This window comes from Mycteria americana, chromosome 3 (genome assembly GCF_035582795.1).
Source record: "Mycteria americana isolate JAX WOST 10 ecotype Jacksonville Zoo and Gardens chromosome 3, USCA_MyAme_1.0, whole genome shotgun sequence".
NCBI classification, from domain to species: domain Eukaryota; kingdom Metazoa; phylum Chordata; class Aves; order Ciconiiformes; family Ciconiidae; genus Mycteria; species Mycteria americana.
In genome coordinates this window covers 126,289,430-126,308,728 of record NC_134367.1, presented here as the reverse complement: position 1 = coordinate 126,308,728, position 19,299 = coordinate 126,289,430, and the positions used below count along the sequence as shown (strand labels likewise).

General features: G+C 35.7%; 1 protein-coding gene across 2 annotated transcripts in view; it reads left to right on the top strand.

Moving 5' to 3' along the window:
* The window catches only part of SLX4IP (SLX4 interacting protein), an 81,014-nt gene that overhangs the window by 2,864 nt on the left and 58,851 nt on the right, over positions 1 to 19,299 (top strand). For both annotated transcript variants that reach the window (XM_075496908.1, XM_075496909.1), the window contains exon 3: positions 3,243 to 3,291. In XM_075496908.1, the coding sequence (XP_075353023.1) occupies positions 3,265 to 3,291 (27 nt within the window). In that variant the 5' untranslated portion in view covers positions 3,243 to 3,264. The remainder of the gene's footprint in view (positions 1 to 3,242; positions 3,292 to 19,299) is intronic.

Sequence of the window (19,299 nt, the reverse complement as noted above, 5' to 3'; positions counted from 1 at the left end):
AGCTACGTTACTGGAAGCATGAGGCAAAGTACCTTGTGTTCTACCATATCCCAAGATACAGTTAATTCCATGTAAATGTTAGGTTTGTTCAATATTATTATTGCTGTTGTAGGAGCCCTTAGTTGATGGTGCGTTCCATAGCAAGTTGTGTTTCTAATTACGGATTTCCTAACTTCAGGTTATGATTCTAGCTACTTGGAGAAGAGACTATAGCACTTAACACTCTCCTACTTTTTGTTGTTTCTTGCCTACTGTTTTTCCTGGTTTTGTTTTTTTTTTTTTTTTTTTGTTGGGGGGAGGAGGTAGGGATCATTAGTAAAGCTCTAGATACTAGCCTTTCATTAAAATTAAAAATCCAATCCTGAAATGCTGCTGTGAGACTTTTTTTTTAAGAGAATCTGATGAGTCGTACGTGCCCAGGTTTTGTGGTGTTTTGAAAGGGCTGTGATATATCTTACTTGCTTTTTGTTTTTGCATGATGGGGTGGGTAGTCCTTCCTTGGTGTTCAAGAACACCAGGAATACAACGTTGTACACCGTTACAAGGAACTGAGAAGTGCAGTTGGTTTTCACTTGGTGGCTGCCATTTCCCTTTAGCATCTCTTCTGACCTAGTTCTAGCAGCTGCCTTTTCAAGAATTTCTGAGTTTTATCTCCTAGTAAGATCCTTCTCATAGTAGTTCTACTATGTTTACTTCTATAGAGAGTAGCACCTTAATACCTGACTGAATTGAAATATGATATTCAAAGTGGTCTAGAGCACTGTTCCTTATATTGTGTTTCTCAAAATTGCTATTGGTAAAGTTGACAGAATTTACTCCGATAAGATAGAAAAGCTTCTAGGGCTATTTTGTACAATGGAGAAGGATAGTTGTGTGGCACCAGGCATGATATTCCACCTTCTGTCTGCGTGACTGTTACTTGAAAATTCAATTTGCTATATAATTTTCTGCTTACTATTACTGTGCAGCTGATAAAAGCTCTAACTTTGAGCGTTTTCAGAGCATAGTTGAAACATTTTATTAACTATATTAAAGTTTATTTTCAGTAGTTGCAGAATGGTTTTCAGTTCAAACTCATTTTAACCTGGTTACAGTAACAGCCATTTTACTTCTCACTGTTTATGATCCTTTTACTGTTTTTGTTTCTTACTGCTTGGATATTGATGTGATATATAGAAAAAAAAAATCATTGAAGTAATAGGGAGTTTTCCTTGAGCCATGATGTGGAATTGTGCCCTTGTTACTTTCACATTTTCTCACAGTTGTTTTGAAATCTCAGGTCTCGGCATTTGGATATTTGGAATGGAAGCACTGCATAGAAGTGTTTATTTAGTTCAAAATGATTACTGTTGAATCTTAAGATCAAAATTATCTGTGCTATGCTATGTAGTTGTAAAGTGGGTCTTTATCTTGTTTTGCACTTTTTTGAAGTTAAATAAGGATAACAACTGTGTTTTGAAATGTGTAAGTGTAGTGCCTGACAGAGACATGTATCACCAACCTGACTTGTATCCTGAAATTTTGACAGCTCTATCGCAGTGCTTTACAATAACTTGAAGTATGCAGTGAGAAATGGGCATGTCTTCCTGCATTCTTACTATTTTCCTATACCATCTCTGACAAAATTGACCAGATTTGTCTGTCTTATTAAGAGACTAATCCTTTAGGAAACGTTAGAGCGTAAAAGGCGGTTCTATTCTCAGGGTTGTTTCTGTTGCAGTTCATCTATTGCAGGCAGCAGCTACTGACACTGGTTTTCTTTACTGATTTTGAAGCTTGAACTGTATTGTTTGGGTACTCTACCTTCTGCCAGTATGCTGAGACCCTTGTTCACCTGGTTTTCTGTCCAATCCAAGTCTCTTCCTTGTCTGCTGCCTCTTTTCCTATCCTGTGTGAAAATAGAATGTAAATTATTTTTTTTATTCCTGGGTTTTTGTAGAAAAACTGAAATCAGTGTGGAAGGTGACTAGACGTGTGGTTTGGCTTGCAAGCCAACTTGAAGCTTGTAGTCATCGAGTGAGACACAGTGTTCTTCTAAGGGGGGGGAATCTTAGCAATTAATTGAAGGTTTCTTCTTGTGCCAAAGGCAGGGTGCGTTTAACTGAGGCAGGGTCGGGGTTTGTGCACCTAAATGTACCTCACTCAGTATCCCAAATTAAGCAATCTAAATCCTGTTTGGGGTAAGCAAGAGGAGAGTATGTCTAAAATTCACTTTACTTTTGTGCAACCACAGTAATGCTCAGGTCACATTGCTTTATGCGTGTAGTAGTCTAAAATTTTAAATATACATAGCATGTATATATATGCATACTAGGTTCAGAGAAGCCATAGTTTCTTATTTAAAAAAAAAAAAAAAAGTGACCGTGCTTTGTTCTTGAACTGGTTTAAACTGTGATACTACTGATTACCAGAACTGCAGGTAGTGAATGGGTGTCTCAGTTCTGAAGTTTGCTTACTGCTGCTTGGTTTGAAAGCAAATTTTGAAATTTGCTTAGTGTTACTAAGCCACTGTTAAGAGAATGTGATGGAGGATATTATTTCTATAGGGCCATTGTATGCAGGCTGTTTTGGGCTCCCTAGCTAAGTAGAAATGGAGTATGCACACGATGGGAAGGGATGAACTTTACATAGAGAAGTTTGAGGACTCTCTTGACTAAAGCAGGTATTATATCATGTATTAAGATTGTTTTTTCTTGAAAACATTACCTTTTTTAGTTTTGAAAACAATACCTGCTTTACCTTTTTCTTGAAAACAATATATTTTTCTTCCCTCTTTTCTTCTTCGTTTTTTCTTTCTTTAAGCTATGCAAAGGGATTTTATGTGAAGCTATTACTTTGAAAGAGAAACTAGGCCAGGAGCTGTACACATAGGGACCAGTGGTTGAGACAGTAGTGAAGGAATATTTCAGGTTTAGTTTGCTGCTCTCTGAAAGGCTTCTTGTGGATAAGTTAGGTAGGTTTGTCTCTGTCTTCGTAGTAGTCTGAAAAATAGTTCTAATTTTGTATTTCATGTGTTGGATGCAAGTGCCTGAATAGTTATGAGGTTCACTGAAAGAAATCAATGCAGGTAGCTAAGTAATTCTCCTTTAAATAAGAGTTTTCCTTGGTTTTCTTAGAGTATAGGGTTTGAAGAAGAGCAGTAATGACAAAAATGAGTAATAGATTTTAAAAATCCTTCTCAGTTGGTGTAGAGATCTGAGTTTTTCTATAGTGCTGATCACTTTTAATTGATATTTTTATAGGGCCAACTTACACTGACCTATCATGGCATCCAACAAATTTGTCATTAAGGTAAGTAGAATGTCATAGCTTTCATTTAAAAAAAAAAAAAAATCTGTAATACTGCTTAGAATGTGTGTATGTTGATTTTAAAAGTTAATGATGAAGAGGTGCATCCTTCAGGCTTTTGGTCATAGTAGCATATTTTGTATGAGCTTTTCTCTTTCTTTGGAAGCAAACTTCTTGAATCACTGCTGTATCATGGCAGAGTGTATCTGCAGTCAGCTGAAGATTAAAATAATGTAACTAAAAGTGATTAGTTGTGTAGTTAGAAACTGCATGAATTCTCAGTAAAACAGTATTTGCTACCTGAAATAAAATTTAGGGTTGATTCTTCTCGTACTGTAATCTTGCAGTATTATTTGTGTACTTCCCAGGTAGTCTAAGAGTTCCTGGTTTAAGGCGTGGCAATGTTCTTAAACTCTTTATCACACTCGACTCTATTTGCATCTTTTTTTTGCCTCTCTTCCCATTTTCAGGGATTAGTTGTCTTACTTCCAGTAAAATGCCATTGCAGTTTATTTTGCAAACAGTCTCTGCTTTTGGTTATATATCTGAAGGGTAATGCTTTTCAAAACATTCTGTAATGAACATAGCACTTCATAGTTCTTCTACTGTAACTATATCAGTTTATCAATAAATAAAACTAATTGTTCACTAAAAATTGTGAAACCTTCTCTCCTGTTTCTGTGTTCCTGTATGTCTGGGGTAGTTTAGGTAATGCATACATTTCAAAGTGATTAGCACAATGTATTATTCTCTTGGAAATGTTTTTTCCAGGAATTTTCTTAGCAGAAAAGACTTTTTCCTCTGTGGATTAGCTTGGGTTTTTTGGAGGGCAGCTACAAAAACCTTCCTGACTGATCAGGCTGTGGAAGCTGTTGAAGCTTGGTTTTGTGGGTAACCAACCTGTTCAACAAGCAGACCAAATGCTTTATTTTTGTGTGCTATGTGTTCTTTTCCAAGGAAAACTGCTGTCATTTAGTGGGATGTTTGCTTTAATTTTTTTACTGTTTAACATGATTGTAAACCTTAAATTGTCAGTATCGTGTCTATACTATTCACTTCTTCTGTATTGATATAGGAGTTAGGAGAAATATCTTTGATTTTGAGCACATTTTATCTGATACTCTGAGTCTATATGCCACCGATGTGGCTAACAACAGGAGCTGAGGCTGAAGGAGTTGTTTTTCTCAGCTGAGAACTCTTGATATCATCAATATTAATGTAAATGCCCAACAAAACAAGTGGTGTGAGTTAAAATATCTTTACTAGATAAAAAGCCTTAAGATATTTGATTACTGACCTGCATTATTACAGCTTGCTGATTCAGCATAGACACTTTACCCGTGTCCAGCATATACCCTGGTAGTCACTAAGTAGTTTGACATCACTGACTACCTGAGCAAATAGATAGGTTCTCACTGAGCATGTGTTTGTACGTAAGCAATAGCACAGATACAACTTTTGAGACTGCCAATGAGACACAACTTTTATTCTCATTTATTGAATACTACCAGAAAGAAAATAGTTTTTGCATGTACTGAATGCTGAAAAGTAACTTTGCCTTGACTAGAAGATATAATGTAAATATGTGAAAAGCTGATTGGAATTCACTTTGCGTACAGATGTGTAACATTTTACTTGTTAGATTGGGGCTTTTGTGTGTGAATTTTTGCTTCTTTACATTCACTGGATTTGTGTTTAATGTGAATTTTAAAAGACTTTTCAACTTTCATATACATTTTTCAAGGAAGATCCCTGTGCAGAAGATTCTTCATTAAAAGGCAGAAAATATTCTCACTCCTCTCTGCAGGGGGAGTATAGAAAATACTATGTTCTTACTTTTAGGTTCCTCGTGTTTGAAATCGATAGGGGTATTTTACCAAGTCTGAAAATGTTTCATGCATGCCTTGGCCTTGTCTTCTACATTTCTCTACTTTTAAAAGTTTTTAGATTTTTGTAAGCATGTGTATGTTAATCTTTTTGGTAGAGAGCAAGAAGTACAGCTTATCAGTCTTTCAAGTCTTAGCTGACTGGAACGTAATTAAGAGGAAAACACCTATAATGTGTTTAATGGCTTTGCTTCTTAACAGCATGTATTTTATATGAGAATCTCTGTCTCTCCAATGTAATGGTCACTTATTTTCAGTAGAGGGAGTAGTTGGCCTATTTTTGGAAGGCGACCCTAAGCTTGGTTTTATGGGCAATTAAAAGCGATTGAAATAAAATAATTGATGCAGTAAAATAGCTTTAAACCTTAATACAAAAACTACAGTTAGGTCCTAAACACACTTTCTTCACTTGCCAAGTGGCTGGATGCCATAGTGTTGTGATGTGCAATAGATAATATTTTATGCAAGTTAACTTGATCAGCAATTTTCAATTTAGGAAATATTGATACTTTGTAAAGCGCTGCATGGTAAAATACCCCCAAATCTGGGAAATAAGACATATGAATTTAATTAAGCTTTCTCTGTGTGTTGCTAAAATATTTTACTGCTGTTCTGAGAAATAAATCTTAACTTTAATTGCTGAGGCTTAAAGCAAAATCATGAACTCTATATGGATTTGAAAAATAATATCACTAGGGCCTTGTTTAAAACTTTGGACAAACTAGAAAGAGTTGGTCTTCCAGAATTGTGTAAATTGACTTTATTCATGCCAAACTGCAAAACTAAATATAGTAATTTTTATGGCTGTAATAGAAAAATTTCATTTACTGTTTTCTGCAATTCGTTCATTTGCCAAACGCTGAAGACTTTAAGTTGTTACTACATTTCAATAGCTCAACTCAAAGGGAAGTTTTTTTACTTTGCCATTTCCTACTTTGAGAAATTAAGCGCTCTGTCTGTCTCAGATTTGTAGGCCTTTGCTAGCACATATCTTAATCTAAGATAATTGCAGTTTCAATGTTCCCTCTGGTCATCCAGCACTCTCTGCAATCGATTTTTCAGCAGTGTTCCTTGTTATTAATTTAAATTACTGCATGCTGGAAGTGTATATGAAACTTTTTGGTCCTTACTACTTCAAACTTTTTGCTTGCTTTAAATTGCAAGTTCCTTTGAGGCAATGAGCATATTTTTCTGTTTTATATTGGGAACAAAGAAGGAAGTACTGGTAATGATTGGACAGAAAAATGACAGTACAACTGTAATGTGGTCAGTTTTCCCCTTCATTTTGCTTGTGTATGTATCCTTTACTTTTTTAATGTTGATGTATCTTAATGTAATCATTAAGATACTGATATATAACTAAAGGCATCTTAACATCTGTCTTTGCATATCTTGGAAGTGCTCCATGAAAGACAGTGTGCATAGGAAGTATGTTGATTATAGGCCCTAACAGTAGGTAGAAGGAAATGGAAAGATATCTTCCTGTCAGACAATAGGCTAGTATGTACTTACAGGGCTGTATGGGTCATTTTAGGGTCTGCTCACAGACGTGTAGAAGTACACAGTTAGTAGACAGTGTAGACAGTACACAGTACACAGACGTGTACTGTCTTTGGTCTGGAATAAGAAAATGCACAGTTTATTTTGAAGGGGCCTTTTTTGATATTTCCATGTGTGTTTAAATATGTTAATAGATTTCTAATGCTAAAGCTTCACCATATTTCTGGCCTTTCCAGGGCTGTCTTTTTTTTAGCTACCAGTTGAAATGTAATACAGTGATATTATGTCAACAAAGATTTCTGTATCAGATATGTCTGTTTGGATGACTCTTAGGAGACATCTAAGACAGATTAAAGGTCACATGTCTGTGAAGTGTGTCCATTGAATGAGCTAATCAATATTTCTGTAAATATTTTGCTCTGTGAGTAAGTGGTGTGTTTGCTGCTTCTTGCAGGTTGTTTGGAGAGAAAAAAAATAGAGAGATGAGTAGATTTTCTTATCTAATTTTTTAATTTTTCTCTGATTCTATGTAATGAATAATGGAGGATAGTAAATGTATTTTACAGCTATATTAAGTCCATAGATACATGAATGCAGTGCTCTCAGGTGTAAAGCGAGAATAAGGAATATAATTTGTGTTTAAAATAATTTTTTCGTATGTTGTGACTGCTCAGCGTTGCTAGATTGATACTACAGATGCTTTATTTACACATACAGTTTTGAACTGTTTAGCATACTCATTCCTAGTTTGAGCGCTAGGGTTTTTCTAGAGTGCTTAGTTCAAATAACTAATAAATACGATATTTTCTGATGTCCATTTCTTTTTCCCCATTGCAAAACTAAGACATTTATATGTGAAATCCCTGTAGTTGTTTCAATAGAAATACGCTAAGTTTTCTACAATCAGACGGAATTTGTGAAGGTTCTCCAAACTGATTAAAGGTTGTTGAATTTTACATGTACTGTATGTTCTTATATTTGCTTTTTGGGTCTTTAAAAGTTAAGAAATAGCTATATTAGCCATTTAATGGTGGTTTTCTAGGGATGGTGTTCTAAAGCAACATTGCTCAGAACAAGTATAAATACAGGTGGTTGGGATTGTTATCAAGTAGCATGATACTCTTCACTCAGCTGTGATGTTTGTTTCTATACGAAAATATGATACTTGTCTAAAAGAGCTCAAATGTCTTAAGAAGATAACAAGGGACCTGGGGGAAAAGATGATTTAAAATAGGAAGTAGAAAACTATAATAATGGATGGAGGGACATCTATTTAGTTTCCTTTCTTAACTCTGTATTTAATTCCTAATTTCATGGGACCAGATATGGAATGACTAAAGTGATGAATAAATAAGTTCCAGAACAAAGAAAAGAGGAAGTTGGGAGGTAGAGGGGGGAGGAAAATTAAGTGCACGGTCTAATTCTAAACCTCCTGGAGTCAATGGAAGTTTCCTCACTGACCTCGGAGGATTAATTTTCAAGCCTAGGGAAATGATGAGTGGATGAAGACTTGAGAGATTAAAGTGTTAGCAAAAGGAGAAAGGAATAGGAAGCCAGAGGGATAAACATCAATAGTGGAAACACTGCTTTCATGGGGATCACTTCAAATAAGGAATAAAAGGATGGTTCAACTTGCATTACTTTTTTGGTAATTTAAATAAGTCTGATTAGTTTTAAAAGTACCAGTTGTGGCAGAAAATTAGGATTTTGCTAATTGTGAGCACTATACTACTGTGACAGTGATATGGGATTCTAAATATGCACCATACCAAGTGATACTAATTTTTTTTTAGATGTAATTAATTCAAAGATATACTCTCAATGATATTTGCCATATGCCTTATTTCTGACCAGCACTAACATATTTTACACCTCCACCATTCTGTTTCTTGGGGATCTTGGTGGTACTGCCTGCTTGACCCCTGCGTCCAGCAGTGAAGGAGGAAGGGATGGGAAACTTAGAAGCAGACTTCAATCTCTCTGAGTCCAGCAAAACATCAGGGTTTAGTAGGGATGCTGCATGGGGTCACTGAATGTCTTTAGGTCCTGGGAGAGGCTTCGGCTTGTGCTGTAGGTGAAATTCTTCAATTCTTTCCAGTGAGTTCAGATGGGGGTTAGTAGGCTGAGAGGTAAAAGGATCCATGTTTCATATAGTACCTGGTAATGTCATGTACAAAGAGTTTAATGATGCAGGGATGCAGTTTTTGCTCTTGACAGTAGTATTGTGAAAATTTAATATAAAAATTTTCGTACTGTTTTGTGTGGCTTCTCCCCACCCTGGACAATGTAGATAGTTTCTGATATGTGGAAGTTATCTGAGTATTTGATATATGAGTGTGTTCTGACTGGACTATGGAGTAAAAGGGAGAAGAGAGACTGACAACACATTTTTATTCTTTCCTTATGTTTCATCCATGTGGTTCACAACTTCCTTAAAAGGAGTCTATTTTTAAAAGCAAAATTATTGCTTGGTTTCAATTCTCAAATAAAAGCTTAGTTTCTGGATATTTTGTGTTCACTGCAGCACTTATTCAACCGTGACTTTGCAGTATTTTTCTTGACTCAATAGCCAAACTTTAAGGAATGGTACCCCAGGACACGGCACCCTATTTCAGTATTCTGCTGCAGTCATTGCTAAGTGTGAGCACTGATGATGCTCAACTATTGTGAAAACCCTTTAAACTGCTGATAAAATGATGACTCATGGTCACCTGATGAAAACAGATTCATTACCATGACTCCAGAAACTTTAGATCCCATGTAAGTGTTTCACTTCCCACACTAGTTCTTCTAAAAAGGATGATGATGCAGTTATTTTCTAACAGTTGACAGCTGCTCAATTAAGCTGTGACAATGTGGTTGGCAAAAACTATAAATTCCAGACTTTTTTAATAATAGTTTAAGGAACTAAAATCTGTATGAGCTGTGAAAAGTCACCAACATTATTTGTAGTGTTACTTGGAGTGTTTTCTAATTAAATTATACATTTTAGATTTCATTTACCACTACTGAATTAAGTTCTTTTTATAGCGGATCTGGCCCAAACCTCACTGAAGTCAACGGGCTTTGGATCAGAGCCTATAGGAGTGTATTGGTAGCACACTGTAGCTTAACTAAGGACATACTAATTTATTTCATAAACAGCCTTCCTCAGTTCAGTTTATCTGTCTTTCTTTAAATGCAGTCCATTTGTCTATAACATCAATATCTAAAGAAGTTAGGTTGGAAAAATATTGAAAAGTGATACAGCTGAAAAATAAAATATAAATCAGTTTTAATTCCAACATGAAAAAAGTAAAATGAAAAGTCCTGTGTTGCTGACTTGTGATTAACCAGGGACTGTGAAAAGATGGATAAAGTGGAAATAGAACTATGAAAAAACATTGAATTAGACTTTAGGTGTGTATGATTCTACGTTATAAAGCAGAAAAATGTTCTCAACAAGTAATTGAATGTAGGGTAGTGTGGGATGGTTCATTCACTCTTAAGTGATCAGGAGTTTGGTGATTTTTGTCTTACACTAGTTTCCCTCTTTTGACTGAAAATATTTCTAACTTGAAATGCTGTGAGACACCATGCTTAATATTAAAGTCATTTCAAATGTGTATGATTGAAACTTTTGCTAGAATGGATAAAGTTGGTGTGTGTATGGGACCAATATAAAATACTATTTTTCTCTTTCTTTTTAAACAGATGTTGGCTAAGTAAAATTAATGCTTTACAATTTAACATGCAGAGTCCTACAATTTTTTTAGTTATATCTCCATTTCTGTTTGTTTTTTCCATTTGTTTTCCAACTGACTCATTTCAAACTTAGATGATGAACAATATGTATTTATTCTGTGCTAAAAACTGGGACTCATCTAGTTTGAAAAAGAATGGTCTGATCAGAATTGAATGTTAACTTCAGATATTAAGAAAAAAAGGTAGAAACAAGATAAATTTCTTAGGCGCTATAATATCAGTCATACAAACTATGTCAACAAATTACATATGGGAAAGTCATGGCTTGTTTGTGTGTTGTTTTTTTTTAACCCTGAATCCCTCTCCACCATTTTCATTACCACAAGCAGTGTGGCAAAAAGTTGCAGATTTAATAAAGAAATTTAGTAATAATGTCAGAAACACATTTGAAAAACAAGCTACAATATGAAGTGGTATCTTAATTGACAAAAAGAACTCTTATTGCAGAAGGCAAGTTCTGTAGAGTTTGTCCGTATTCTAGCCCTTCTGCTGTTGTGTATTGTTATATTCTCCTGTTTTTTAACAAAATCTGTCTACTTCTGCCTTTGTGTGATGTTGCTTAGCCAAATGAACAGAAAGAATAAACACCTTTATATAATGAATAAAAATCAGATTAGCTGTATAGGTTCATTTAGTCATACAAAGAAATGGTAAATGAAAATAGGTGTTGCCAAGCCATGGTGTCTGTACCTCTGCTTATCAAGCTAAGCTATTTTTTATTTCCCTGCTTCATAGAATGCAGTATTTTTAATGAGGCCCACACAAAAGACAACTCTACCGCCTTACTACAAAACAGTATTTGTAGTTGAGAGATTTTTCACTTGGGAAAGTGGGAAGAGAATAGTTTGTGGTCTAGATCATGTGCAGACGGTTTTGAACCAAAATCTTCAGTGATTTGAGTGCTTCAAGATGATATTTTCCTGTTGGCTGTGTATGCTTTGCTAGGGAAGTGTGGTCCACTTACGAAGCCTTAAGAGCAAGTGTCATCTTTCTTGGTTTTGTACCTTCTTGCCTTTGTAGCTTCATTGAGGCTTCTTTGCTATTTCTCCTATCTGTACATTTTACAGACAGATCCTCTTGCATGAAATCCTGAATCTACAAGCTTCAGCAAAATGAAAATTTTATTCCTTTTTCTATGTAACTTGCCATGTACATATGAAATAGCATTCAAGTGGAGAATCACTGTAAAGATGCTGCATCAAATGCTCATTGAAGAATAGTTAGTTGTTAGTCTTGAAGGAGAGTGAGGAAAAGAACAGAGGTAAGGAAGAAGGACATGGTGGTTTCCACAGGAGAAAAAGTGACATAGCCACAGAACATTTTCTCAGCATTTTCACATTGTTGATGATTGAGGTTTGAGGATATCTGTAAGGTACTTCAAGAACTCTATCCTCATTTTACTCTAAAAATCTCTGCAATAACTAAACTAAGCTCTGTTCCATGTGCAAGCTCCTCTTTGCAAGGCCCTGCTTAGTTTCCAGGAAGTAGTAAGGTGCCTGGCATATCTGACACCACTCAACTGGTGAAACAATAGTTTATATAAGATGCAGTTAAATAGAGCCTTTCAAGTTCAAGCCAATATTCTCCTGTTTTAAACTCAGAGGGTCATCTATTCATTGAATATACCAGTGATTTAACAGCACTCATAATTAACTAAATATACATGGTTGTGCTTTATCCTGCTTTGTGTCATACAGATAAAGGCTGATAGAAGAGAATTATATAGCTCTGAACATAAAATATTTGCTGAACTAAAGAGTTGGGAAGGAGCTAAGTCTTGGGCCATTAAAAGAGGATCTGTTCAATGCCAGGATCCTAGGATTTGACAGTTGGTAGGGTCATGCAGTATATAACTTTCCCTTCTTTATTTTGACGTTCTTAGAGTATAAAAATAGGAAGGAGGGTAATATAAGTAACACTACCATAGCGCATTGCCTTGCCATAATAAGGTAATCTTCAGTAGTGGAAAACAAGCTTATGAACAGTTACTCCCTTTGTGGTATTGTCGGTAAGTCTCTGGTTCTTTTTTCCCTGCGTGTTCCAAACTGTCACATAGTTGCAATCCATGTCTCGGGGAATTTACAAACAATTTAGGTGATAGGAGTAAGTCTGACACCTCAAAAGCTGAAAATAAAGCCCGTAATTTAAAAAAGCAATCAAACAAAAATGTATGCTTGCCTCAAACAAGTGCCGAGTACTGTTTGTAGTGTAATATGAAATAGACTGAATAGCAGTGACTGGTTCACTGCTATAAACCAAAGAACAACATTGGTTTATAGATTTCTTCAGAAAATTGTTAGAATTTGTCATTAGTTTTAAATCTTTATGTGTCAATTTATGCATCTTTCAGAAAATTGAGTTGAATATTTTGTTTTGCTTTTATTGTTTGGTGAAAACAGAGGGTGATGTTTAGCAATGACCATAAAAGACTTCAAAAAAATGTTAAGGAAAATGTTTCTTTGCCTATATCCCTTCATCCTGATAATTGGCAGGAATTGTGATTTGATTTGTAGAATATTTGGAGGGTACAACTAGGGGTACTTGCTGATTATGAACTGAAGAGAGATTTAATTACAGATGCCCAGCATATTCTACATAGTTCAGAAAACTCTTTGCTAATTTGAAGCCATTTTCTGTAGAGCTATTAGAGATGGTTCATATGTCGCCGTCGTTGTTTTATAGAGGCCTACATTATTAAGCATGTAGGAACCGTTGGGATTTGGTCTGGTTTTGTAAATTCCAACTTGAACGATGATACAAATTTTGGGAAGGAAAAATCCAGTGATGAAGAATACAATAAAAATATTTTAAGTTCGGAGGTGAAATGATATTCAGGTATCATTAGAACCTACCTTTTTGTTAGAATATCTTTTGCAAGCATCAAGAAATCTCACAGTATTTCAAGCTGTACACCTAGAAAATCACTTAAAGCTCTGTTGTTGGTAGCCAGTGTTGTGACAAGGTGAGGCAACCGTTATTCACATACCGTTACGAGACAGCATTCCCACTCCAAGCAGAGAAAATGAAGATGCCAAAATAAAATTTCCAGATTTGTAAGTTGGCTAGGCCATTGGATTGGTAAGAAAGTGTTATGGGTACCACTGATGATCACAGACTGTTAAAACATAATAGAAAGTTTGATCTTCACAGTGGGCTACAAATTCAAAACTAGTTTAGAAGGAGAAAATACTTCTGGAATTACCAGCAGTATTGCTCATCATTGTTCCTTGGAGACCCATGTGAAAGCAAGGCCTCGCTTCACAGTATTGTTCTGCCAGTTTGGTATTCCTCCTTTACACTGAGATATAAGGAATAATAGATTGTCAAACACTTTAGCTTTTTTTTTTATTATTATTAAGAACCAAAAAGTGGAGAACTTCAGTATCACCATTAGCTCTCATTAGCTGTGAGCTCTGTTATATGGAGCTTTTTGAAATGATGCCTGAATAGTACTGTAGAGCTGTGCCTACTCTTCCCAGAGTACAGGTGTCCCTGAAATAACTTCAGCTTGTGTCGTCCTTCTGAGTATTTTTATTCCATGTAAGAAGTGGTTGTGTCCTTAACACCAGACTTTATCTACATAGATACTAGTGACTTTAAATTGATGCAGGTGGTTTCAGAATAGGCAACATAATGGTGTTTAAGAGGGTAAGCTCATTCACCATGAACATCTACTTTACAGTAATGCCCACATCAAGATCTCTGCTGCTGATGGCTATCATCGTATTGGTACTTGATTTTGAAATACTAATTTTTTTTCTCTTTGGATTGCCACACAGATTTAGTGGTTAGACCTTGATCAGCAAGAGGCATGCTCATTTCCCTAATTTGACCATCTGTGAATTAGTTCAGTGATCCTCAAGATGTTTAGATTAGTTCCCTTGTCTTTTCAGTAACAGTTTGGATCTCTTCAAAAAGTCAGTATGCCACATGTTTAAATGTTAGAGTAGTAAGACATTAGTCCGCATCTATTAAAATAGAATGTAGTTTAAATGCGATGCTATCTATTATCTTACTAGTGTGGTGAAAAACAGCAAGGTTTTTTTCAAATGGTAGTTCTGTTGTGGGCCGCGTGATGGAGGTTCCCATGTATTTAAGGTGAAGTTTCCAGGCTTTTCCACAAAGTGAAAAGACACTGAAAATTCTGTTCTGTGAGAGCTCGTTCTCAGCAGCAAAGATCTCCCTTGCTTTTATTTTCGTGTTTATAGCAGCACCTTATACAGACTTACAAATCAGACAGGACTAGGGAAAGAAAGAGTAAAATGAAAAGTGGCAGGGTTGTGGAACAGGCTGTGGAAGGTCAGTGTCCCATGGGGGAAGCAACTCTGGGATAAGCTTTCACCTGTATAACTGTTGTTGAATAGCAGGGGTGTATGTTGAACTTTCCAAATTGCAGATAATAAGCATGAAAATGCAATAACGTACCATTAATATTCTAAGGAACAGATTGCATGCGAACAGGTAATGGGATTGGAATGATTATGCTGTTACCTAAACGGAAAGAAAATCTGTCACTGAATGCTTGTGTATTCTGGAGTTTCCCTCTGTGACTTCCAGAGGAAGCTTCTGCAATCTGGCATTAGACAAAATAAATTCTCAGGCCTTTCTTTGTTGGTTGCAGCTGTCTTCAACCAATCCATTAATGTTTCTGGACTAGAGCAAAAGCCGAATGCTTACAAATAATTCCACACTGCAGAAATGCATAGCATAAAGCTTTATTTAGCAAAAAAAAAAAAAATTAAAAAAAATTAAACTCTGTTAAAGAGTTCAGTCGTGGTGGGATACAATCCTTGTAGTCCACCTTTGATACAAGACATCGGTCTGAGGAAGTTTGGTCTAGCTGGCGGATGGTATAAAAGCCGCAGGCACTAAAAAGAAGGTGGTGATAACGTTGGTGCTGGAGGAAGGTGGTCACAGGCCGTAAGGACGACAGACGGTGACCCCCGCCGGTGCGGGTGACCCCCGCCGGTGCGGGCCGCTGCCGGCGCGGCGCGGGGGAGGCTTCAGCACCAGGCCCGGCTCGGACAGCGGCTCCCCGAGCTGCGCGGCCGGCCCGCTCCCGCCCCGCGATCTGCTCCGCCGGGGGAAGGCCTGCGTGCTAGGCTTCCTCCAACACCCTGCCTGAGTGGCCGGGAGAGACGTGGGAATGGGGGAATGCTGCTTGGTTGCTTCCGCCCTGGTGTGGTTTAGCTAGCTAGTCCCCCTCTTCAAAGACAGAGAGATGGAAAGCGGTGGTAGTTTATTTCAGTTCTGCCTAGTTACAGAGCCGTACGGCTTCCTTTGAGGAAACTCAGAAGAACCTCTTTCAAGGGTCATTTACTGTTTGTTTTTATGGCAAATTACCCTTCATACATATTTCTTCTCTAATGACTTCTTGATCATTTCTCTAATTTGGGAAGTATACTTTTAAAGACTTTTGGTGACATGTTTTTGGGTTTTTTTTGTGGGGTTTTTTTTGGTTTTTTTTTTGTTTTTCTTACATGCTTATGGAACAGAAACACAACCTCATGAGGCATGTGTGTCCCAAATGGAATTAGAATGTTCCCACAGTGTTAATTCTGTTCATCCATTATATCTCTTAATTTTTCTCTTCTACGTTTAATCCTGTAATTTTAGAGAAGAAACTATTTTGAAGGACCTTGAAAAATATCAATAGGGTATAAGCATATGGAAAACTTAATAGGCAATTTCTCCTTCCCCCTTCACCTTACCACATATGCAAATGAACATTAGGAAAAAAAAAAAGGCAAATAGAACCAGAAATCTGTCTCTGACCTTTTTACACCCACATTCTTGATGACAATCTTGTACTTTCAATCTCTCTTTTTTTCAGTGGGATCTTAGAAATTTTAGCCATGGGTAGTGGGGTTCACAGATAGATGCTGGAAAAATGATGGCCTCTGCTTTTTATTGCTGGCTGTGGGAGGAAATCTCAATTAGTGTGAAAAATATTGAGAATTCTTGTATTGAGTGAAGAAAATATTTTTGATTTATACTGCATACTTGCCTTTTAAAATTGTGTGTTTTATTGCTAGGCATAGAATGGGAAGATGGGATAGTTTGATATGCTTTAGCTATGGCAGTCTTTAGATACAAGTGTGTGAATGGTAAAAGCTACTAATTGATCTCCCTGTGTTGCAGATAGCTTGCATCTTCTTTTCCCTAAAGGTTTCACAGTGTTCTCCTCAGTAAACTATGAGAGCAGTGGGGCTTTGGTTTTTATTTAAAAAAAAAAAAAGTTACCGATAGTTGCAGAAGACTTTCCAGTATTTCTAAGTAAATTAGCAACAGCAATTTAAAGAAAAAATTTGCTGTAGATTTTTTGCAGCAAAAATTTGCTAAAAATCAGCAAATTAGAGATTTAAGTCATTCATATACTAGAGCTGTGATATAATAGTTACAGTTGTAATAAAAATTATTCTAATTTCATACATCTTATGTGCTAAGAGAATACGAGTGAAGTTACCATAGTTTCACAATGTCTTGGGTTTTAACGATGACAATGTTTGTTATTTTTAATTTCTTGATTTTTTTTTTCCCAAATTCTTTTCCTTTCTAAACAATGTAAAGAGAAGAAAAATCAACTTCTGTGAAATATGATTCCTCTGTTTACTTTTAGAAAAGCTTTGTTTCAATGTATTTATTAATGACTTTTATAAAAGGGGGTAAAGATGTAGGTATATGTATGTTGTAATGCTCATTTTAAGAAACTTAAGTCTCAATGGTTCTAATATTGGCAGTCTGGCATTCATTGTAAGTATAATAGGTTATTTCATGCTGCTTCTCTTTATATTCATGGTTATGATACTGAAATGTTAAGACCACACACAGACAACAAGGTCTCTAGCCACTTATGCATGTAAACAGTCTGGGTTTTTACAAAGTGGAAAAATATTTCTTGTGCAGTATTTTAACATGATCAGCATGTTAAGGCTCTATCAGCAACTGTGTCAACATTTCTTTGGCTGTAACCATTAATTCTGTAGCCTCTTGATAATATGTAAAATGTGAAACTGGTTTGTTTACTACTGGGATTTGTCAGCAATTACTGTCTGCATTTAGCTTAGTACTTTCAAATAGATAATAGATCAAAGAATGATTTTGCATCATCACTCTGGTTTTAGTAAAACAAAAGATTTTTCTTTTCTTTTAGCTGGCTTTGAGCTCTTTAAAGGGGCATTGGAGCAATAAATTTCATAAATATTGTTCTTACACCTGCTTGATGTTAGTAGGCACAGGTACAATACATTAAATAAGATTCTGTAACTACTCTTTGACATGAATTTAGCTATAGAGACCGGAACGTACATCTCTTTCAGGCCTGGGATATCGTGAGACCTGGCATAGCTTCAACATAGCTAGGATTTTTTGTTCTGTTTATTTTTTTGTAATGCATGTTTTCAGCATTCTTATTACCATTAGGAACTGCAAGTGCAGTGGTTGCGTGCAGTATTATCTAAGTGCCATATCATCTTCATCACAAAGAATTGTGAAGACTACAAGTTCTGATAGACTGTTCTTTTGTTTATAGCATGGAGCTAGTAAGAGTAAGATGGCATAGAAGCATTTTTATGGACATCATATCAAGTCAAATAATAAATGTTTGTTTTTATATAGTGTCTTTTATCTCTGTTCTCAAAGTCTTTATTAAGATATTTATGAATTTACTTTCAGCATATCTTTGAGGTTTTACAGGTAACAAAAAACGCCAGACAAGCCCCAAAACTTACTAGGCATATCTACAGAACTTTGGTAAGGATTTTTTTGTTTACTTAAAGTAGGGTGTATAATCACTAACTAAAACTTGCCACTGCTCCTGAGAAGGTTGCCATTAATTCCATGATCTCAGGGCCACTTTGTTAAAATATTTCACCTGAGTTTTCTTATAAGTTTGTACAAATCTAAAGTATTTGTTTTCCTATGTGTATTTTATTTGAGATAAAAATAACTGCATAGTATAGAATCTACACCAATCCATAAGACTGCCACTTTAAAAATCTCAAAATACAGAGTGAGTTGCAGTATGAATGAGCTAAATTATTGGGGGAAAAGTTAGTTTTAGGAATAGTCAAGTGATAGAATAAGCTATTCCATGAAACTCTTAAAAGGCAAACCTGTATTTTTAAAGTCACTATTATAAAGTATTTAATAAATGTGTCACTATTACTACAGGAGGTTAGTAAAGCTTTCTGTCTGTAGATCACTCTCTTTTCATTTTTAAGACTTAAATGCTCTTTGCTGCTTTTAAATTCTGTTACCATTACTGAATACCACTCAGACCAGATGTTTCGTAAGTGCTAAAATTTGAATGAATCTTCAGTCCAGTAAAAACCAAACATACCATTCTCCCAAACAGCATATGAACAAAGAGAATCAATGTGTTTCATCATTCCTGTTCAGCTGTCTGGTCCAGCTTCATTTCCTTTGATGGAAAAATGATAAATATAAATTACAAAGTGAGGCAGCAAATGATCTTTATCTGTTAGTTAAAACTAAATTCTTGATACCAGTTTTGTTTTCCAAGATTTTAAACATTTTGCTTAAACTGTGAAATTTTTGCAAAGAATTTGTTTATTACAGTAATTGGAACAGAATATTTTTTCCAGAACCAGTATATCTTCTTCTAGCTGCGTGTTATGGCATAGTAAAGCATCTCCTTTAAAACTGTTCCTAACCATTCTGGGTCATGTCGTGTCCTGTGTCCCGTCCCCCACCATGTCAACTGACATGTTGTTTGGCCTCTTCAATATATATACATACTGTATAGTGTCTACATAATATTTCTATTTTAATGTAGCTTTTAATACATATATTAAAAAAGTTAATTTTTTACTTGTTTTTTCCCTGCAAATAGTAAATTTTGGACATAACTACCAGCTAT